The sequence below is a fragment of the Saccostrea cucullata genome, unplaced genomic scaffold, assembly GCF_032062105.1.
Source record: "Saccostrea cucullata isolate Sc308-1 unplaced genomic scaffold, CSIRO_AGI_Scuc_v1 ctg681, whole genome shotgun sequence".
NCBI classification, from domain to species: domain Eukaryota; kingdom Metazoa; phylum Mollusca; class Bivalvia; order Ostreida; family Ostreidae; genus Saccostrea; species Saccostrea cuccullata.
The window spans coordinates 242,501-266,401 of NW_026926145.1; the positions used below are offsets into that span (position 1 = coordinate 242,501).

Sequence of the window (23,901 nt, forward strand, 5' to 3'; positions counted from 1 at the left end):
AGTGTAGATTTAAGTTTGTTCAAATCATGACCCCCGGGGGTAGGGCGGGGACAAAATGGCCGACCAAACTTTTACATAGAAAATTATAGGAAAATTCTTAAAAAATCTTCTTCTCAAGAATAGCAAAGCCATGATTGATCATATTTATATGGAAGCATCCCCAGGTAGTGTAGATTCAAGTTTGTTCAAATCATGACCCCCGGGGGTAGGGAGGGGCCAAAATGGCCGACCAAACTTTTACATAGAAAATTATAGGAAAATTCTTTAAAAATCTTCTTCTCAAGAAAAGCATAGGCATTAATGGTCATATTTATATGAAAGCATCCTCAGGTAGTGTAGATTCAAATTTGTTCAAATCATTACCCCCAGGGGTATGGCGGGGCCAAAATGGCCAACCACAGTTTTACATTAATTATCATATTTGTATGGAAGCATGCTCAGGTAGTCTAGATTCAAGTTTGTTCAAATCTTGACCCTTGGGGGTAGGGCAGGGCCACAATGTGCTGATCAAAGTTTTACATAGAAATATATAGGTAAATTCTTAAAAAATCTTCTCAAGAACCACTGTGCCAGGAAAGATGAAACATATATGGGAGCATCCTCATGGCCGATCTAAGTTTTACATAGAAATATATAGGGAAATTCTTAAAAAATCTTCCTCTCAAGAATAACAAAGACATGAATGATCATATTTATATGGAAGCATCGTCGGGTAGCGTAGATTCAGCTTTGTTCAAATCATATCTCTGGGGGAAGGGCGAGGCTTCAATGGCGGATCAAAGTTTACATAGAAATATACATGTGTCGGAAAATTCTTTAAAAATCTTCTTCTCAAGAACCATGTGCCAGGAAAGATGAAACTTATATGGAAGCATCCTCAGATTGTGTAGATTCAAATTTGTTCAAATCATGACCCCCGGGGGTAGGGCAGGGCCACAATTGCCGATCAAAGTTTTACATAGAAATATGTAAATTTATAGGGAAATTCTTGAAAAATCTTCTTCTTAGGAATAGCAAAGCCATGATTAGGCCATTCCAAGTTTTTTCTCTGTTTAGCATCCACCCATCTTTCAAAAACCTACCTACCTATTCGCAAAAAACACACAAGCCAAAAAATTTGTTCAAATCATGACCCCCAGGGGTAGGGCGGGGCCAAAATGGCCGACCAAAGTTTTTAAAGATATATATAGGAAAATTCTTTAAAAATCATTTTCTAAAAATAGCAAAGCTATGATTGGTCATGGGACTGCTTTTGGATTTAAACTTTACAATAAAAAGCCATTTTCTACTTTTTCCTACCCTTAGTGCTCAGGTGAGCGATGTGGCCCATGGGCCTCTTGTTTCGTACATGGGGTGTCAGAAACCCAGGCGCAAGCGGATGCTAAACATAGAAAAACCTTGGAATGGCCTTAGTCATATTTATATGGAAGCATCCTTATGTAGTGTAGATTCAAGTTTGTTCAAATTAGGACCCCCGGGGGTAGGGCGGGGCCACAATGTAAGTTCAAATGTAAAGGGCAATAAAGCCACAGATAGTCAAAGAAATATGCAAGCATCCTTAGTTAGTGTAGATTCAAGTTCATTCAAATCATACCCACCCCATTTAAGGATTGGTTGGGACCACTTTTGGGTTTAAACTTTAATGATAAACTGATTTCTGCTTTTTTCCAAGCTACAGTGTTCAGGTGAACGATGTGGCATATGGGCCTCTTGTTATATTAAATGTCAAATTTTAACTACTGTACAAAAATCTTTTGATTTACTGGCATAACACTGAACGCAAAGTCACTAATATATGGTGTATACTTAAGAAATCCTTATCCAGTTTGTTGGGTATGCTAGGGACATCAATGATACCCCCAGTTGGAAATGTGGAATAATTTATGCATAATGGGTAAAGCAAATTATCCCACATTTCCAACTATTGTTGGCATACCAAACAAACTAGACAATGATTTTTAGCTCACCTGAGCCGAATGCTCAAGTGAACTTTTCTGATCACATTTTGTCCTGCGTCCGTCTGTCTGTCTGTCTGTAAACTTTTCACATTTTTGACTTCTTCTCAAGAACCGCTGGACCAATTTCAACCAAACTTGCCACAAAGCATCCTTGGGTGAAGGGGATTCAAGTTTGTTCAATTGAAGGGCCATGCCCTCATTCAAGGGGAGATAATTGGGAATTAATGAAAATTTGGTGGAATGTTTTAAAAATCTTCTTCTCAAGAACCACTGTGCCAGGAAAGATGAAACTTATGGGGAAATATCCTCAGGTAGTGTAGATTCAAGTTTGTTCAAATCATGACCCCCGGGGGTAGGGCGGGGCCAAAATGGCCGACCAAAGTTTTACATAGAAATATATAGGAAAATTCTTTAAAAATCTTCTTCTCAAGAATGACAAAGCCATAATTCATCATATTTATATGGAAGCATCCTCAGGTTGTGTAGATTCAAATTTATTCAAATCATGACCCCAAGGGGTAGGGCGGGGCCAAAATGGCCGACCAAAGTTTTACATAGAAATATATAGGAAAATTCTTTAAAAATCTTCTTCTCAAGAATGACAAAGGCATAATTCATCATATTTATATGGAAGCATCCTCAGGTTGTGTAGATTCAAATTTATTCAAATCATGACCCCAAGGGGTAGGGCGGGGCCAAAATGGCCAAGCAAAGTTTTACATAGAAATATATAGGAAAATTCTTTAAAAATCTTCTTCTCAAGAATGACAAAGGCATAATTCATCATATTTATATGAAAGGATCCTCAGGTAGTGTAGATTCAAGTTTGTTCAAATCATGACCCCCTGGGGCAGGGCGGGGCCAAAATGGCCGACGAAAGTTTTACATAGAAATATATAGGAAAATGCTTTAAAAATCTTCTTCTCAAGAATGACAAAGCCATAATTCATCATATCTAATGGAAGCATCCTCAGGGACTGTAGATTCAAGTTTGTTGAAATCATGACCCCTGGGGGTAAAAAATAAAACAATTTCTACTTTTTCCTAGCCACAGTGCTCAGGTGAGCAATGTGGCCCATGGGCCTCTTGTTTATATTTCCATTTCATTTTGAAATAAAATTGTAAATTTAGATTTTAAAAATGATGTCTAATAGATTAATACCGTATAAGTGGAAATTTTAGCGAGACGCAAATTTAGCGATTTTTCCTTAAAAACTGGTAATTTATTTTTAGCGGGATATTATTTTAGCGATTTTAAGATACACTTTAAAGAAGCTAGAACAAATAAAACGCAATTAATTTTTAACGAAATTCAATTTTAATGATCTCGTCACCCTTGCTAATAATGCCAAAATTAAATCCTCGCTAAAATTTCTACGTATACGGTATTACATGAGGCACCCCATGTCAATTTTAATAGTCTACCCCCTGACGACAAACACAGAGACAAATGCACAAGATCTCCATGCATATTGGGCATTTTTACTCCTGACCATATACATTCCAGTACATACATGATCAAGAAATCAACTTACCTAACTTTCAAAGAGTTATCATGGAGAAAACAAATGGAAATATTGCAAATCAACTATTTTCCTTAGATTAAAATTCAGGCAGTTTGAGGGGAAAACACTATATGTAAGTGGGTAACAATTAATGATTGAAGATGTATGGTAGATAAAGATAAGGTTTAGTTTGAATTTCTAACATTTCGTTGTCTATAAACATGAGCTTTAAGGACCCATGTGCAAGATAACTTTCCACTTCAAGTCCTCTAGAACTCTGTTTATAAACCATTAATTAGAGTTCATTTTTAGCTCTACTGGTCAGAGACCAGAAGAGCTTATGCGATAGTAATGCGTCTGTCGTCCGTCCGTCTGTCTGTCTGTCCGTCTGTAAACAATTTTTCAAAATGCTACTCCTCCTACAGTTTTAGTCTGATTTCAACATAACTTGGCACACAAGTAGACTACACTAAGATACATAATTCTGTGTATCGGTTTTTGAATTCGATGAACGGTGTTGCCGTGGTTACTAAAAATAGAAATTTCTGTGAAATTCTTTCAAAATGCTACTCCTCCTACAGTTTTGGTCTGATTTCAATATAACTTGGCACACAAGTAGACTACACTAAGATACATAATTCTGTTTATCGGTTTTTGATTTCGATGAATGGTGTTGCCGTGGTTACTAAAAATAGAAATTTCTGTGAAATTCTTTCAAAATGCTACTCCTCCTACAGTTTTGGTCTGATTTCAATATAACTTGGCACACAAGTAGACTACACTAAGATACATAATTCTCTCTATCGGTTTTTGATTTCGATGAACGGTGTTGCCGTGGTTACTAAAAATAGAAATTTCTGTGAAATTCTTTCAAAATGCTACTCCTCCTGCAGTTTTGGTCTGATTTCAATATAACTTGGCACACAAGTAGACTACACTAAGATACATTATTCTCTTTATCGGTTTTTGATTTCGATGAACGGTGTTGCCTTGGTTACTAAAAATAGAACTTTTTGTGAAATTCTTTCAAAATGCTACTCCTCCTACAGTTTTGGTCTGATTTCAATGTAACTTGGCACACAAGTAGACTACACTAAGATACATTATTCTGTGTATCCGTTTTTGATTTCGATGAATGGTGTTGCCTTGGTTGCTAAAAATAGAACTTTCTGTGAAATTCTTTCAAAATGCTACTCCTCCTACAGTTTTGGTCTGATTTCAACATAACTTGGCACACAAGTAGACTACACTAAGATACATAATTCTGTTTATCGGTTTTTGATTTCGATGAATGGTGTTGCCGTGGTTACTAAAAATAGAAATTTCTGTGAAATTCTTTCAAAATGCTACTCCTCCTACAGTTTTGGTCTGATTTCAATATAACTTGGCACACAAGTAGACTGCACTAAGATACATAATTCTCTGTATCAGTTTTTGATTTCGATGAACAGTGTTGCCATGGTTACTAAAAATAGAATTTTTTTGTGAAATTTCTACAAAATGCTACTCCTCCTACAATTTTGGTCTGATTTCAATATAACTTGGCACACAAGTAGACTACACTAAGATACATAATTCTGTATATTGGTTTTTGATTTTGATGAACGGTGTTGCTGTGGTTACTAAAAATAGAAATTTCTGTGAAATTCTTTCAAAATGCTACTCCAAATACAGTTTTAGTCTGATTATAATATAATGTGGCATGCAAGTAGACTACACTAAGAACATAAAGAGACTTAATCAAGGATCATTATTCTATTTATTGCTGTTGAAAAGTTTCAATTCCCAACTGCTTTTAAGTACTTTTCTCTTCCTTTGCTATAATTACAAACCAGTAGAGCTTCAGTCTCGACAGAGACTTCTGGTTTTTCCACAGACCCTCCTGCGATGCCTGAACAAGTTCATGTTGAAGTTTTGAACACCAGTGCTGTAAATGTGAGCTGGACTTCACCAGTAAATGACACGTCTATCATTGGTTACACTGTTCACATCCAATGTGGTGATAACATTCTAACTCAGAACTCCACAACAAATTCACTTATCATATCTAACTTAGAGGTAAAGAAGAATTGCACCATCACTGTCACTGCATTTAACCAGTACAGGGCTTATCAGGAGAGTGAACCAGTTTTTGTAGAATTACCAGGTAATCCCTAACTGATTGGTGTTTCAATCATTGTTGCACATTCCAGTATATTGTAATGGTTTCACATTTGAAACACTAATAAACTGATAAAAGTTAACTTACAAAGTTACTTTTATTAATACAGTCAAACTTTGTTATCTAGAACTTGATTAGACATATGAAAAACTCAGTCAAACTTGGTTATCTCTAGGAATTTCTAGGGACTTGTGAATTTACTTGAATTCATTTCAGTAATTGATTATATGCATACAATGAATTTCATATTGTATACGTAGCGAATAAGCAATATAGATTTTTTTTTCATGCAAGTATGACTACCAAATGTATTTAGAGAGGTATAAAATACAAAACTTACATTGAACAAACTTTTTTGGATTATTTGAGTTTCAAAATTATATTTTGAATATAAATATAAATACATATAATTGATAAATTATAAATACATGTACTTACAAAATTGTTAATTAATTTTTTCAATTAAAAAAAAAATCTAATGAAGATGTAAATTTCGTTATTTTAAGATTAAGGGGACACAAAATTGGTTTACTATAACCTTAATCTGGAAATATCCATGTTTGTTAAGATTTTACAAATGTTTCTGAAGAAATCTTCGGGACATTGCAAAAGAATTTTTGCTATATCCATGAATTCATTCTATTCATGTTCATACCAAACAAGTTTTACTGTATGTATCTGAGGGGTCAAGATATTGAGGGTAAAATACATTAAAAATTTTGGACTTCCAAAGCAACATACCCAGGTATTTATGATAATCAAGATATCTGTGTTTGAGACACCTAAGTTCACTGTACATATATAAATTCTTCAGTGTTGTTGAAATTTTACCTTGATTGAAACTTTTAACATTCTGAAAGGAAGAGGTAGTTATAAGAATAAAATACAATAAATCACTTTATTATATAGCAGCATCGTCGCAAACCACGGGTTTTGAGTCCGCAAGTTTCCTCAAACGTGACGATAGAGAGAATCGACATGAATCGCTCATAGGTTACCGACGATGATATAGCAGCTGAATAGCATATAATGAACAAGAGGCCTATGGACGGCATCGCTAACCTGAAAAGCTTTGACCATGCTATTCTTAACCAGATTTCACCCTTGCAATACCTATTGTGACCCCACCATATCCCACGGTTCATAATTTGGATAATTTAAAACCTACACTATACCAGGATGCTTCCACATAAGTTAAAGCTTTTCTGGCCAAATAGTTCTAAGAAGATTTTTAAAAAATTTTCCTATATATTTCTATGTAAAACTTTGATTCCCTATTGTGACCCCGCCAAACTCTTGGGGGGTCATGATTTGAATAATTTAGAATCTACACTACCCCAGGATGCTTCTACATAAGTTTCAGCTTTTATGGCCAGGTGGTTCTTGAGAGGAAGATTTTTTAATGACCCCACCCTGTTTTTGTCTTTTCTTGATTATCTCCCCTTGTGAGAAGACCTGGCCCTTCATTTTAAAATTTAAATTCCCCTTCACACAAGAATGCTTTGTAGGAAGTTTGGTTAAAATTTGCCCAGTGGTTCTTGAGAAGAAATCAAAAATGTGAAAAGACGGACGGACGACGGACAAAATGTGATAAGAAAAGCTTACTTGAGCCTTCAGCTCAGGTGAGCTAAAAATTACTAAAGTCTAGAGAATTTAAGCCTTCAGTATTTGGGAATTTTCTTGAGTTTGCAATACATCTATGATTATGCGATAAAAAATCATTCAGAAAATAGAATACTTGTTGGCAGAGACAAATGCATTCATAATCTTGTGACTTTTTGTAGAAAGAAAGACAGAGGGAGAAGATGAAACACAAAAAGGTAAGCAATGCCAACCTTTTATAGACAAAATTACAATCAGGAATAACAAAAAGCATTGTATCATTAAATATTTATTTGTAAATTCAAATTTGTTTTGAATGTGTTATTTATCAGGACAGGTCTTTATTTAAATAAAAAAAGTTTATGTTGAAATGTCTAGCAAATTGAGTAAGAACATACCGGTACAAATGTACTTTAGAACTATTATCATTGTATAAGAATTTAGATTATACCATTCCTTGTAGTAGAACTATAAAGCTATAAAACTGGATATATTGTACAACTTATCAATTTCAGACTTACTACCTCCAGTGATAGCCATAGCTGCAGTCTTTCTGTTGATCACTTTAGCTATATGCATACTAGTAATTTGTTTGCTGTGGAAAAGGAGGAAAAAGTCTCCCAGAGAAGGTAACCAAAAGACAAAGTTTACTCTATTTGGACCATATAAAAGGTATATATTACTTCCAAAGGAATATTTTTGATTGAAATGTTTTAAATTGTACCAATATTAGGGAGAGAAAGAGCAGATTCAAGAGAAGAAAACAGAGAGATGCTGGAAGCATGTAATAATAATACTGGTATTAAAGTTGAAAATCCTGCCCATGATCCCTCCATGTTGGACAAACTACTTGTAGAGGAATCTGAATTTCAGCTACACAGCAATCCATCTACTCAAAGTAGTGGCTCCCAGGAAATCCAGCTACACAGCAATCCATCTATTCAAGACGGTGGCTCCCAGGAAATCCAATCTCCTATTCCCTCCCTGGATGTACAGTCCTTAAATTCTTCAGAAGACAGTTTAGAACTCACAGAAGCACCAGATCTCAACCATCATTCTCTTACTCATCCCGAGGAATCATCCAGCTTTGGAAACATTTCACAGTTTCATAGTTCAAATGAAGGACTTTCTTCTGTTCTTGAACAAATTGATAAAGTTGAACCAGTGAATAGATCTCAAAGTGGACACCAAAAGAGAGTGCTGGGATCTGACTCTGGCCGGGGGTCTGTCGCAGGGACAAGTTCTACCACATCAGATCCTGCTGACTTTAAGCTGGGTTCTTCTCAGGGCAGTGACAAGTCACCTCATGTGCCAAGTTACAATCATCAGTTTTCTGCGGACTCTGGCAGAGAATCAGAAACAGACACTGGTGCGGAGAACTCTGTAAACAGGAGGTCCCAGCCAGACAAAGGAGCAAAGACTGCAGGAATGATTTGTGATGCTAAAGAGGACACTCTTACTACAGTGGCTGTAGAGAAACAATATGGCTTACAAGCTCTGCCTTGTCTCACACACATTTCTGAAGGGAGTAACGAAGACGATTTCTCAGTGAAACCCAGTAAGAGAATTATTCCTTTTCTGAATAAAAGTGTATACAAGTATTAGTGGTCCAAATTTGTGGTTGTTTTATTACTGTGTGTTCAGAAATTATCATAGGGATAAAACTTAACAGCTTTTTGGAAAAATACTCTCTTTTGTGGACTATCTTATAATATTTTATTGTTATTCATATGAATTCACAAGTTGATGCCAAAGTAAGAAATTTTGACCAAGTTTTTAGCTCACCTGAGCCAAAGGCTCAAGTGAGCTTTTCTGATCACAATTTGTCCGTTGTCTGTCTTCGTCGTCCTTGTCGGCGTTGTCGTTGTAAACTTTTCACATTTTCATCTTCTTCTCAAGAACCACTGGGCCAATTTCAACCAAACTTGCTACAAAGTATCCTTGGGTAAAGGGAATTCAAGTTTGTTCAAATAAAGGGCCACGCCCTTTTCTAAGGGGAGATAATTATGAATGAGAGAAAAATTAATGGCATTTTTAAAAAATCTTCTTCTAAAGAACCACTGGGCCAGGAAAAATGAAACTCACGTGGAATCATCCTCAGGTAGTGTAGATTCAAGTTTGTACAAATCATGACCCCCGGGGGTAGGGTGGGGCCAAAATGGCCGATCAAAGTTTTACATAGGAATATATAGGAAAAATCTTCAAAAATCTTCTTCTCAAGAACCACTGGGCCAGGAAAAATGAAACTCACATGGAATCATCCTCAGGTAGTGTAGATTCAAGTTTGTTCAAATCATGACCCCCGGGGTTAGGGTGGGGCCAAAATGGCTGATCAAAGTTTTACATAGGAATATATAGGAAAAATCTTTAAAAATTTTCTTCTCAAGAACCACAGGGCCAGGAAAGATGAAACTCATGTGGAATCATCCTCAGGTAGTGTAGATTCAAATTTGTTCAAATCATGACCCCCGGTGGTAGGGTGGGGCCAAATGGCCAATAAAAGTTTTACATAGGAATGTATAGGGAAACCTTTTAAAATCTTCATTTCAAGTACTTCAAAGCCATGCTTAGTGATATTTATAGGGAATCATCCTCAGGTAGTGTAGATTTTTAGTTTGTTTGAATCATGGCCCCCTGGGGGGTTAAAATTCAAGCCCCACCCCATCCCAGTAAACTTGCAGTTCTGATCTGATATGTACTTTTTCCAATTGCTCAGGTGAGCGATGTGGCCCCTGGGCCTCTTGTATCAAATCTGTTGACAGTTTATTGTCAAATATGAGATACTTTTCCCTGACCAAAAAATAGAGCAGAGGCTTGCCTATCTGAGATTTTTGTACACAAGGTGCATATGATCAATGTGCATGAAAAAATATAATTTTCATATAGGCAAGCTTGTGCTTAGTGTTTTCTAAATGAAAATTTGCTTAAAATTTAATGAAAATTTGCATATGAGATAACTAGGAACAAAGCATATATCTGACCTTTCTGTGACCTTTGAATCCCATAAATCAAAATCAACACTTCTTTTGTATCTGAGATTAAAGAAAATCACTTAGTGTAGAAGAAATCCAAAACCAAACCGAAATCTTACTTAACTGATCCAAAAAAAAAAAGTTTTGGATTCTTGAGTCATGTGTCAATCATGACAGCCCTATTTGCCTATTTAGCTGCACAGTTTTTAACAATATTTTACTACATGTATAAGAAAATACTCCAATACTCGTATATGGGGTATTGTCACTTTGTCTGTCTGACTCTCTGTTTTTATGTAATACTTGATAAGTCGGAAGATCTCATACAGGAGTTGATTATCATAATAATTTTAAAAAATTTTCTCTGATTTAGTTTTATTAGCTCACCTGAGCCGAAGGCTCAAGTGAGCTTTTCTGATCACATTTTGTCCGTCGTCCGTCCGTCTATCTGTCCGTCTGTCTGTCCGTCTGTAAACTTTTCACATTTTCGACTTCTTCTCAAGAACCACTGGGCCAATTTTGACCAAACTTAATACAAAGCATCCTTGGGTGAAGGGGAATTTAAATTGTTAAAATGAAGGGACATATCCCCTCGCAAGGGGAGATAATCAAGAAAAGGCAAAAATAGGGTTGGGTCATTAAAAAATCTTCTTCTCAAGAACCACTGGGCCAGTAAAGCTGAATCTTATGTGGAAGCATCTTGGAGTAGTGTAGATTCTAAATTCTTCAAATCATGACCCCCAGGGGAAGGGCGGGGCCACAATGGGGAATCAAAGTTTTATATAGAAATATTAGGAAAAATCTTTGAAAATCTTCTTCTCAAGAACCACTGGGCCAGAAAAGCTGAAACTTATGTGGAAGCATCCTGGTATAGTGTAGATTCTAAATTGTTCACATCATGACCCCCGGGGGAAGGGCGAGGCCACAATGGGGAATAAAAGTTTTACATAGAAATATATAGGAAAAATCTTTGAAAATCTTCTTCTCAAGAACCACTGGGCCAGAAAAGCTGAAACTTATGTGGAAGCATCCTGGTATAGTGTAGATTCTAAATTGTTCACATCATGACCCCCGGGGGAAGGGCGGGGCCACAATGGGGAATCAAAGTTTTATATAGAAATATATAGGAAAAATCTTTGAAAATCTTCTTCTCAAGAACCACTGGGCCAGAAAAGCTGAAACTTATGTGGAAGCATCCTGGTATAGTATAGATTCTAAATTGTTCACATCATAACCCCGGGGGAAGGGCGGGGCCACAATGGGGAATCAAAGTTTTACATAGAAATATATAGGAAAAATCTTTGAAAATCTTCTCAAGAATCACTGGGCCAGAAAAGCTGAAACTTATGTGGAAGCATCCTGTTATAGTGTAGATTCTAAATTGTTCACATCATGACTCACGGGGGAAGGGCGGGGCCACAATGGGGAATCAAAATTTTATATAGAAATATATAGGAAAAATCTTTGAAAATCTTCTTCTCAAGAACCACTGGGCCAGAAAAGCTGAAACTTATGTGGAAGCATCCTGGTATAGTATAGATTCTAAATTGTTCAAATCATGACCCCCGGGGGAAGGGCAGGGCCACAATGGGGTATCAAAATTTTACATTGAAATACATAGGAAAAATCTTTGAAAATCTTCTTCTCAAGAACCACTTGGCCAGTAAAGCTGAAACTTATGTGGAAGCATCCTGGGGTAGTGTAGATTCTAAATTCTTCAAATCATGACCCCCCGGGGAAGGGCGGGGCCACAATGGGGAATCAAAGTTTTATATAGAAATATATAGGAAAAATCTTTGAAAATCTTCTTCTCCTAAGGAACCACTGGGCCAGAAAAGCTGAAACTTATGTGGAAGCATCCTGGTATAGTGTAGATTCTAAATTGTAGGAATCATGACCCCCGGGGGAAGGGCGGGGCCATTATAGGGAATGAAAGTTTTACATAGAAATATATAGGAAAAATCTTTGAAAATCTTCTTCTCAGGAACCACTTGGCCAAAAAAGCTGAAACATATGTGCCCATGGAAGGATCATTGGGTAGTGTAGATTTCAAAATGTCTAAATTATGATCATTGGGGTAGGGTGGGGATGCATTATGTATAACAAGGGGGAAATCTGGTAAAGAACAGAATGGTCAAAGCTTCTCAGGTGAGCGATGTGGCCCATGGGCCTCTTGTCTGGCGTATATTCTTTTTGTCCTGTCTGTCTGTTTGTCTCTCTGTTTGTCTGTTGTCAACATTAACCTTTGCCATAACTTTTGAACCGTGAGAGATGTAGACTTCATATTTGGTATGCATACTCCACTAATTGAGTTCTTTCAAATACCATCAAGGTCAATGGCCTTGTGATCTTGACTGTGACCTATATGATAAAAATAGCTTTTTTTGAACTTTCTCCATAACTTTTGAACCATAGGAGATAGAGACTTCATATTTGGTATGCATACCAATGCATATGACACCAAGGTCATTGATCTTTTGACCTTGACTGTGACCTATATGCTAAAAATAGCCTTTTCAATTTTTGTCGCTGTCGGGCACATAGTGTTTCACAAACACATTGTTTTTTTTATGTACCCGACTTTAAATACATATTGTCTTATCTTATAAATCAATATTATCTAGTAATATATCAAATAAGTAATCAGGCAAGGCATTTTTCCAAACCTATTTTGTTAATACAACACTTTCACATCATTCTATTGTTTTCACTAGATCCCGAGGAATGTTCCATCACCATTGCAGCATTTATTGATAGTCCTGACAGCTACAATCATCTGGAAGACTTAAGTGACTTACTGGATCCTGACGATTACTATACCCCAGCAAAAAGCTGGAAGGGTTTTGCCAAAGATGTATTAGAATTGGAAGACTACAAGATTATTGCCATAGCGTAAGACAAAGAAGGAAGTGCATATTGCTTTGCTGCTGTCTGTCGGTTGGTTGGTCAGTCTGTCTGTTAACCAACAGTTTCTGTTCATTTTCTTTGTAGAGGTTGCTCATACTGAAATGAAATTTGGTATGCATACAGATTTATCATAAGAATATTTGGGTCAAGTTCTGTTTGGGGTACAATTTTTGACAAAGTTATGTTTCTTGGACTTAGAATCCCAATTATTTGCATTGTCCATTCATTTTCTTTGCACAGGTTGCACAAACTGAAATAAAGTTTGGTACACAGATTAACAATAAGGTTTTGTTTTGGATGAGTGAACAATTTTTGACAGAGTTATACCCTTTGGACTTAGAAAAATTCCAATTATTTGCATTTTCTGTTCATTTTCTTGGCAAAGGTTGAACATACTGAAATGAAACTCGGAATAGATTTTTTTCATTTTCATGTACACAGTACACTGCTCATAAGTATACATGTATTATTGCCCATAGTAAAGGATTGTGACCCTGTAATGTATGTCCAAAGGGGGGGGGCATAAATGTTTCACAAACATTTCTTGTTTATCCTTTAATTTGATATTATTAAGAGCCCGGATCGATAGATCTGGGGCGTATATTGTTTTTGTCCTGTCTGTTTGTCTGCAAACTTTAACCTTTGCCATAACTTTTGAACCATGAAAGATAGAGACTTCATATTTGGCATGCATACTCCACTTCTAAAGCTCTTTCAAATGACACTAAGGTCAATGACCTTGTGACCTTGACTGTGACCAATTCGCTTAAAATATTTTTTGTCTGCAAACTTTAATCTTTACCATATCTTTTGAACCATCAAAGATAGAGACTTCATATTTACTCTGCATATTCCAATAATGTAGCTATTTCAAATGACACCAAGGTCAGTGACCTTGTGACCTTGACTGTGACCTATATGTAAAAAATAGCTTTTTTGAACCTTCATCATAACTTTTGAACCATGAGAGATAGACTTCATATTTGGTATGCATACTCTACTAATCAAGTTCGTTCAAATGACATCAAGGTCAATGACCTTGTGACCTTGACTGTGACCTATATGCTAAAAATAGCTTCTTTTTTTAACTTTGTTGCCATCGGGCGCATAAAGTTTCACAAACACATCTTGTTAAAGGATATATTCTTAGGAAAACTTTTTAGCTCACCTGAGCTAAAGCCTCATGTGAGCATTTCTGATTGAAATTTGTCAGTTGTCTTTGGTCATTGACATTGTCGCTAATGTCATAAATATTTCACATTCTCATCTTCTTTTCCAGAACAGGCGTGCCAATTTCAACCATACTTGGAACAGAGTATTTATCCTCTTCCAAGGGTAGATAACTAGAATGTAGTGAAAATTTGGTGGGTTTTTAGCTCACCTGAGCCGAAGGCTCAAGTGAGCTTTTCTGATCACATTTTTTCCATTGTCCGTCCGTCTGTCCCCCCGTCCGTCTGTAAACTTTTCACATTTTCGACTTCTTCTCAAAAACCAATGGACCAAATTTAACCAAACTTGGTACAAAGCATCCTTGGCTGAAGGGGAGTTTAAATTGTTAAAATGAAGGGCCAAATCCCCTTACAAAGGGAGATAATCAAGAAAAGACAAAAATAGGGTGGGGTTATTAAAAAATCTTCTTCTCAAGAACCACAGGACCAGGAAAGCTGAAACTTATGTGGAATCATCCTTGGGTAGTGTAGATATTAAATTATCAAAATCATGACCCCCGGGGGTAGGGCGGGGCCACAATAGGGAATCCAAGTTTTACATAGAAATGTATAGAACAAATCTTTAAAAATCTTCTTCTCAAGAACCACTGGGCCAGGAAAGCTGAAACTTATGTGGAATCATCCTTTGGTAGTGTAGATATTAAATTGTCAAAATCATGACCCCTGGGGGTAGGGCGGGGCCACAATAGGGAATCAAAGTTTTACATAGAAATATATAGATCAAATCTTTAAAAGTCTTCTTCTCAAGAACCACTGGACCAGGAAAGCTGAAACTTATGTGGAAGCATCCTTGGATAGTGCAGATATTAAATTGTTAAAATCATGACCCCTGGGGGTAGGGTGGGGCCACAATAGGGAATCCAAGTTTTACATAGAAATATATAGATCAAATCTTTAAAAATCTTCTTCTCAAGAACCACTGGGCCAGGAAAGCTGAAACTTATGTGGAAGTATCCTTCGGTAGTGTAGATGTTAAATTGTTAAAATCATGACCCCTGGGGGTAGGGTGCGGCCACAATAGGGAATCGAAGTTTTACATAGAAATATATAGATCAAATCTTTAAAAGTCTTCTTCTCAAGAACCACTGGGCCAGGAAAGCTGAAACTTATGTGGAAGCATCCTTGTGTAGTGTAGATATTAAATTGTTAAAATCATGACCCTTGGGGGTAAGGAGGGGCCACAATAGTCAGGTAGTGTAGATTCTAAAGTATTAAAATCATGTAAGGGGAGGGGGTAGGGAGGGCACGATAGGTATAGCAAGAGGGGAAATCTGCTAAAGAACTGCATCACCCAAGTTACTCAGGTGAGCTATGTGGCCCATGGGCCTTTGTTTAAAAACCTTCTTCTCAAGAACTACTGGGCTAGAAAAGATGAAACTTACTGGTATGTGAAAGCTTCCTGACATAATGTAGATTCAAGTTTGTTTAAATCGTGGCCCCTGGGATTAGGATTAAGGTACATTGGGGGATCAAAGTTTTACATAGAAATGTCTAGGAAAAATCTTTTTAAAAACCTCTTCTTAAGAAAAGTAAAGCCTTGATTGGTGAAATTTTTTTGAAAGCAACCTCAGGTAGTGTAAATTCAAGTTTGTTCAAATCATTACCCTTTTGCATACCTGCCTACCCTTTTCATTTTAAGGGTGTAATTTCAGTGCATTTTTGGTGTAATTTCAGAGGTAAAAGCGTAATCAATCATGTTTGCCTATTTTATTTGTTTTACTATAATACTTCATTTTATTTCAAAACAACCGAAATTGTACATTACTAAACAAAGCTGGCATTAACTTTTCTTAATTTTTCGAATCATCTATTGGCAAAAAGTGTCGTAAAATATCAGTATCCTATATATCAAATTCATTAATGAAGCATTTGGTCATTTTGTATCAAATCAATTAATTGAAGGATTGCGTTTGAATGTTAAAACAAATCGTACAATATAACAAATTTTTTTTTAATCTTTATAACACTCACATTTCGCTATCTTGTTCTAAGGAATGTTAAAATAAACTAAATTGAGCAGAGAAATGGCTGTGCATTTTGCAATATCGTTTAATTGTTAATGTAAGTGGTGCTTTCTCGTCTTCTTTGAATATTCGCCATACCAGTTTATATATAACTACTAGGTATATTACATACATAATCGAACTGGTCCTTTTTTAATTACTTTTATAAGAACTTCTCATTTCATTTCAGCGTGTCGTACTTTAACTGTAAATTTAGACGTTCATAATGAAATTTTAACCCAAATATCAAAAGTGTAAAATTAATATAAGTGGCGTAATAGCGTAATTTTGTGGTAAAAAGCGGCAAAATTACGCCAAAAGCGGAAGGGTAGGCATGTCTGCTTTTGGATTGGGAGGGTCACAATGGGCAATAAAAAGTATAAATAAAGAAAATCTTTTAAGATATTTTTCTCAAGAAAAAGAAACCAATGAAAAGACACATTTATATGGTAGTATCTTCAAGCAATTAGTTTACATTTAAGGTAGGATCCTTCTCTGGTTTCTGACTAGATGGAATATTCAAAGTATATTTGTTGATATGTCTTATATATTTAAATGTAAGAGATTTAAAAGACCATATTTTTCTTTCCTCATCACAATTATACAACTTTAAATAGAAATGATAAACTGCATTTGAAAACTGTCAGGGACTATATTTTTGGCGGAATGGTGGCATATGAAAATATCTTCTTTTCTGTCTATCTAAATTATTATAGTACATTGAATTTAGTTACAATTTTTGCGCAATCAAAGACTAGACGACTTTTTCAAATGTAAGTTAAATTAATAATAAGGGACTTAAGTTTCATATATCAAATAAATAAGATTTTCACACATACTAGAACTATGTTGGCTTTTAAATGCTTCAGATCTAAGTACAGATTTGAGCAAAAATCCGTATAAAAGTGTTATTTCTCTCTTAGTAAACGATCAAAACTTTTAGTTTTTGTATCATTTTGTACTTTTATGTGACAACTTTACTATATGTGAAAATTGGAAAAAGTTAAATATAGGAAGCATATAAAAATAACTAATAAATCCTAAAAAATTAAGAAAAATAGAGGAAATTCGGATTAGCAAATATCCATTTTATTTGAATTATCCATGTCAATTTGGTAATATCATCTTATAGGCCCTATATGGTAGTATCTTTTTATGCAAAAAGAAAAAACATTCAATCTTTTGAATTACAAGTAGGGATCGCATGATTGGAAACAGTAATTTTTCATTCTTAATGTCCATGGAAAAGGTAATGACCTTGACCCGACCTTGCCTCTAATATTAAACGGTCAAATTTAATCTCACTGATACAATCACTTAGTGATATTGTCCTCTTGATTCTGTGAAAATTTCATTAATTTTTAAATACAAGAAATGTGAGAAGAATCCTACCTTAAGATTGTTTAAATCATGATCCCCTAGGGTAGGATCGAGGGGCCATAATTTGTAATCAAAGTTTTACATGAGAATATGTAGGATAGATTGTTAAAATCTAAGGAATAGCAATTAACTGATTAATCATATTTCGAACATCATTAGATAAGCCTTAAAGGTATATATGAATTAGTTCAAATCATGTCCCCTGAGGGTAGGACGGGGCCAAAAATGAAGATCAAACATGTAGAAAAAAAATCTAAAGGCATGATTAAAGTCAAAGAAATATGAAAGCACACTTAGTTACTATAGATTCAAATGTGAATAAATCTGGCCCATCTTTTTTCAGGTAAGGGGGGTAATTGTGATCACCTATATTTAACCTTTTCAATATTACATTTACTTGTTTTACAATACAATTACAATATTACAGTACAATTTTCATTAGATTTTTCTTCTAGCCAATGTGCTCAGGTGAGCAATGTGCTCAATGGGTTTCTAGATACACCATTAGAATATGGTAAAAATAATGTATACATGTAGCTTACCAGATTTAATTCAGAAAATCCTGAAAATTTGATACTTATAAATATTGTCTTATTGTACAGCATAAGCAAACAACCAGAAAAAACTTGGTGTTTTTCTGCTCAGTCTTAAAGCAAAAAAAGTTTTTAAAAATCAGAGAATTTCAAGTATTCTTATAGAATCTTCTTATTTTCAAAAATATTCCTGTGCTCCAAATGAACATCATTCATTATGAATTTACTTTTGGATTTACAGTAGTTCATGCAAGAAGTTCTCGCTCAAGAACAATATAAGCAGTTGCCTTTTAAGAAATCAAGTATCAGTTACATACATTTATATAGTGTAGATTTATTTCTTTACGCTCCCTGACTCCCAAAGGCTAGAAGAGTGTCACAGTTTCTATAAAGGCCAGTGACTAAATTTATTTGGTCCCCAGACCCCTGGCTTTATTGGGTCACCTGAGTAAACTCAGGTGACCTATTGCTATCTGTTTTCGTCCGTCGTTGTGCGTCGTCCGTTAACATTTGAACATTTTCAGCTTCTTCTCTGCAACCACTGAACCAATTTCAACCAAATTTGGCACAAGCATCTATGGGTGAAGGGGAACAAAAATTGTGAATTTCATGGTCCCTGCCCCCCTGGGGCCTGGGGGGTGGGGCAAAAACCACTAAAATTAATGCAATCTTTAAAAATCTTCTTCTTTACTCCTGGACATCAAGCAGTCAAACTGTTTGCATGATTGTAATTAGCATTGAGTCCTCTACCAAAATTGTGAAATTCATGGCTCTGGGGTCAGGGGTTCTATTGCTAGAGCGGGGCTAAATAAGTATATAGTGAAAATGCATTATTTCTTTGAAAATCTTCTTCTCTGCTCCTGGGTATTAAATAAACTAATTAAGTGCATAGTTATGATGAGCAAGAGTGCCTCTACCAAAATTGTGAATTTTATGGCCCTAGGATCAGGGGATCTGGTGTTCGGGCGGGGCTCTATAGATTATATAGTGAAAATACATGAATTCTCTGAAAATCTTCTTCTCTGCTCCTGGGTATTAAATAAACTAACTAAGTGCATAGTTATGATGTGCAAGAGTGCCTCTACCAAAATTGTGAATTTTATGGCCCCAGGGTCAGGGTTCAGGTGTTAGGGTGGGGCTCTATTGATTAAATAATGAAAATACATGAATTCTTTGAAAAAATTTCTTTTTTGCTCCGAGGAATTAAATAAACTAAGTAAATAGTTATGATGAGCAAGAATACCTCTTCCAAAATTTTGATTTTATGGCCCTAGGGTCAGGGGTTCTAGTGATAGGGCGGGGCTCTATTGATTATATAGTGAAAATACATTAAATCTTTGAAAATTTTCTTCTCTTCTCTTGGATATTAAGCAGATGAACTACCTATGTAGTTATGATGAGCAAGGACCCTAATCTTCCAGAATTGTGAATTTCAAGGCCCCAGGGTCAGGGGTACCATAGGGGGGGGGGTGTACTTATATACTGAAACTGGATGAATTGTTTGAGATCTGCTCCTTGGTATTAATCAAATATTTTTGAAAAGCAAGGGTGCCTTTTCAAAAATTGTGCAATGTGTGGATCTAGGCCTAAGGGTCAGGGGTTTATGTGTGATAGGGGCATTACTGGTTATTGCTGAATATTACTGATTACTTGAAATGCATTTTTTGTTCCCCCACCCTGCCTATGGGTATTAAGTAAACAAACTAAGCAACTGCTAAGTGTATTGTTATGATGATCAATGGTGCCTCTTTCAAAATTGTGAACGCCATAGCATCTGGCTTAAAACATGAATCAAATGAAATCACTGGAAAGTTGTTGCATAATGCTCAGGTGACCTATAAGGCCCATGGGCCTCTTGTCTTTGGATTACTGATTACTGTTAATATTTTGTAGTGCCAGATGCAAAGGAGGCAGTCCATTTCGGACAGAAGTTCTGGACAACATGAAAGCCAAAGGAATCAAGATTGGACATTTAGTATCTTATTTTACAAGGACTGAGCATTTACGCCAAGATGTGTTGAAAACAATCACCAAATTTCATACAGGATGTAAATTCTGTGATATTTTATTAACACAGCCCTATGTGTGTGATTCAAAGAAAATGAAATAGGAAGATGAGACAGCTGCTGAGCATTAGTTTTTGAGTTACATATGTTAACCATGAAATGCTGAAAAAATGTGCAATGCACAAAAATGGTGCAAATGGTCTGTGATATGCTTGGGCTTTCAAAAATTGAAAAAGGAGTCCTACAAAAATCCATGTCAGAAGAGAAAAATGAATTGTCCATGGCAAGTTGATGAGTACCGGTAAAAGACATTAACTTCTACTGTGAAAACCAGGATGAGGCTATAGTTCGCTAACTGCAATGTTCAATCATGTTTACATATTGATGTTGCAACAACCAGTCAAGGATGTTATAGCTAGGACTTCACACAATGACAGGATGATATTTATAACTAACTAAATGAGTTGTAGAGGGTGTAATTTTATAGATAAGACTAGAGAGACTGATATTTATAACTAACTAAATGAGTTGTAGAGGGTGTAATTTTATAGATAAGACTAGAGAGACTGATATTTATAACTAACTAAATGAGTTGTAGAGGGTGTAATTTTATAGATAAGACTAGAGAGACTGATATTTATAACTAACTAAATGAGTTGTAGAGGGTGTAATTTTATAGATAAGACTAGAGAGACTGATATTTATAACTAACGCAATGAATTGTGGAGGGTGCAATGTTGTAGGTAGGATTGGACAAGATGATACTAGTATAACAATAGCTATAAGTTGTGGAGGGTATAATTGTCATGTTCTTGTGAATTTATTTAACTCGTCTGAATTTGATAAAACAGAGCTTGGCGAAACTTTGTTGTTAAAAAGGACACAATTTTATTGATATGTATGATGTAATTAGTAAGTTTTAAAGAAAAATTCTTGTTCATTAATGATTTCTAATTTAAAGATTCATGTTACATATGTAATCACATTCAAGACTGCATATAGTGTTCTTTATCTTGACTGTATTTTCATAATTGTAATTACAGCAAAACTTGGTTATAAGAAAGTTACTTGGACCCATAAAATAACTTCATTATATCCGTAATTCATTATATCCTTATATGGACTTTGTTAAATTGTGTATAGCTGGGGATCCAAGATGACTTTGCTATATCCGTGAATTTGCATATCTGTGTTTGTACTGAACGAGTTTTGCTGTATCTTAATGTAAACTTTTTTGTAAAATTTTTCTTAAAAATAAACTTAATTCAATATATAGGCAGCTAGAATATTCTGAAGTACAAAATGAAAGTTTTTTTTTCTGAATCTGTATGTCCATCTCTATTACTTAAAACAGATTATGAGTTGTATGTAGTGAGCTCTATTTGAGTCTAGAATGTAAATAGTTATGAGTAGTGCTGATTGAAAGTACAGTTTTGTGTTTGTCATGTACTCTGGGTTAGTTTTGTGTGCCTGGTCTTTATGAAACATATTTTTTGTTATTTATTTAGATCAGGTTTCCACTGCTTACACCATTATATTTTGTAGAAGAATCTCTTCTTATGTTAATAAATATATTTATGGTGATTATTTGATAAAATCAAAACTAAATGTTTGATTTTTAATTGAATTTTAAGTTTCAAGTAATATATTTGTAAATGGTATTTTTTAAATATAAATTACAAAAACTATTTGAAAAAATTATGCACATGATTGTATTTATATTATTTTTTGTGTTGTAGATTTCCCACCTTGATATGATTTTTTTTAATCTTCAGCAATTATATATACAGTTGTATATTTTTAAAATTTTGTACAATTAAAAAACATGGAACATTGTACTCTAATATTTTTGAAGCATTTTGTTTCCAGTTACATGTACTATAGTATAATGTAACAGGTTTTTAATGCAAAGAAAATAATTGATATTTATTTTTGTGCCATATAATTTTATGATGGAGAATAATACTTAAATGTATATTTTTTTTTTGTATTTTTTTAGTATTAAATATGCATTTCATCTACAACCAATATGCATATATTACAGCATTGAAATTTCCATTTATTTTTCATTCCTGTTTTTAAAAAAAAGTAGGGATCAGATTTATAAATGCACATTTTTTACACACATGAGTTATTACTGTGTAAATATAATTTATGTATATGTGAATTAAAGTTAGTTGCTGTAGTAAGAATAATGAGCTTTGCTTACCTGATCGAAGCTGTGTGTTACAGACAAGAATCCACTGTTAATCATTCATTATTTAACCTTGTATCTACTACCTCATCACTTTTTTCATAGAACATTTTCATATACTTTATAGAGGATTCCTGAATGTACGTGTTTAACAATGATAAGTATTTCTGGCCCAAAAAAAGAATAACAGGGTAATAATAAAGAATTTTAACAAGAATGTTTGGTATTAGAAGTTTTGTATGCGTATACAATTATCTATTAAGGATACTTAACACAAACAAAAAATGGATACATGGATTGATTTATATTTTTTGACTGATTTTGATTTGAAATGACATAAATAATAAATCCCTGAAATAAAAAAAAAATTGTAGGTTTTTCGTTGATGCCTAGACATGAGACTTTGTTTTGTTCTTCATGTAATTCCATACAAAATTTTGCACAAATTTTTAACCTTATAACGAAATCTTATACAATTCTCCAACTATACTTGATAAACATTATTCAGGTTACCAATCTGAATGTAAATCTGTGAGAAATATAGCTGATTTCTAAAAAAAAAATAAATAAATAAAAAATTGTTATTTATCCTTTTTAAAAAAAACTTAAGTAATTGATATATATCACAACAAAGTCACCAAACTGAAGATAATATTGACGATATTCAGGTGACTGTCAAAGTCCACGAGTCTTTGGTAATACTAAACTTATTAAATTGAGTCAGACAGTTGTTCCTTATTTTCAATATTCTGTTTAGATTGCAGCAATTTTTAGACAGGAATTTAAACTGAAACTAGTTTACTTTTAGATGACCGAAGGTTCACTTCTACATGTAAATAAATAGGGGTTTGACCTATTGAGCCTAGATTAGCGCTTTTGTTCACAAAAACATTGTTGATTCTAGGCTAAATACATGTAATAATTCGTTTTACATAAATGTTTTAGTAAGTAGAGGTAGGAGGAACCCTTTCATAGACACTTTCATGCTGACTATGTACCATGATCTGTATCAAGTAAATATCTTTCTTAAGTGACCTGCAGGCTAGTTTTGAGTAAATGGAGAACCAAAATTCGTCACCTTAATATAAAAAAATGATACAAGATGTGTTTTTCAACACTGAAGCCAATGTTATGCAGATCATAATGAATCTAAAGTTTTTCATATGCAAGTAGAACTCCAAGATCAAGAAATAAAAAATTGGTACTCAAAGAAAGCAAGAAGTACTACACCTGTGAAATGTAGAAGCCATAGCACCAACAGTTCAAAAATTGTGGCTAAGGTTAAAGTTCTAAAGTAGTCAAAATTCCAAGGTCAAAGAGTAAAAATAAATGGGGCCTAAGGAAAAATCTAGCACTAATCGTTCAAAGCACTTGTTATATGTAAAATTTTAGCCTAGTCACTCAAAAGCTATGACCAAAGATCAATTTTCTCAAAAGTTAATCAAACTCGA

At 34.7% G+C, this 23,901-nt stretch overlaps 2 protein-coding genes across 2 annotated transcripts in view; one reads left to right on the forward strand and one right to left on the reverse strand.

Moving 5' to 3' along the window:
* Positions 1-3,678, reverse strand: part of LOC134270927 (uncharacterized) — a 120,232-nt gene extending 116,554 nt beyond the window's left edge. The window contains exon 1 of the mRNA XM_062753185.1: positions 3,667-3,678. The gene's annotated coding sequence lies outside the window, so the exon portion shown is untranslated. The remainder of the gene's footprint in view (positions 1-3,666) is intronic.
* The window catches only part of LOC134270925 (uncharacterized), a 40,367-nt gene extending 18,563 nt beyond the window's left edge, over positions 1-21,804 (forward strand). The window contains exons 9-14 of the mRNA XM_062753179.1: positions 5,340-5,609; positions 7,409-7,444; positions 7,742-7,855; positions 7,960-8,784; positions 12,913-13,090; positions 20,144-21,804. Coding sequence (XP_062609163.1) covers positions 5,340-5,609; positions 7,409-7,444; positions 7,742-7,855; positions 7,960-8,784; positions 12,913-13,090; positions 20,144-20,360 — 1,640 coding nt within the window. The 3' untranslated portion in view covers positions 20,361-21,804. The remainder of the gene's footprint in view (positions 1-5,339; positions 5,610-7,408; positions 7,445-7,741; positions 7,856-7,959; positions 8,785-12,912; positions 13,091-20,143) is intronic.
* Positions 21,805-23,901: the final 2,097 nt, after the last annotated feature.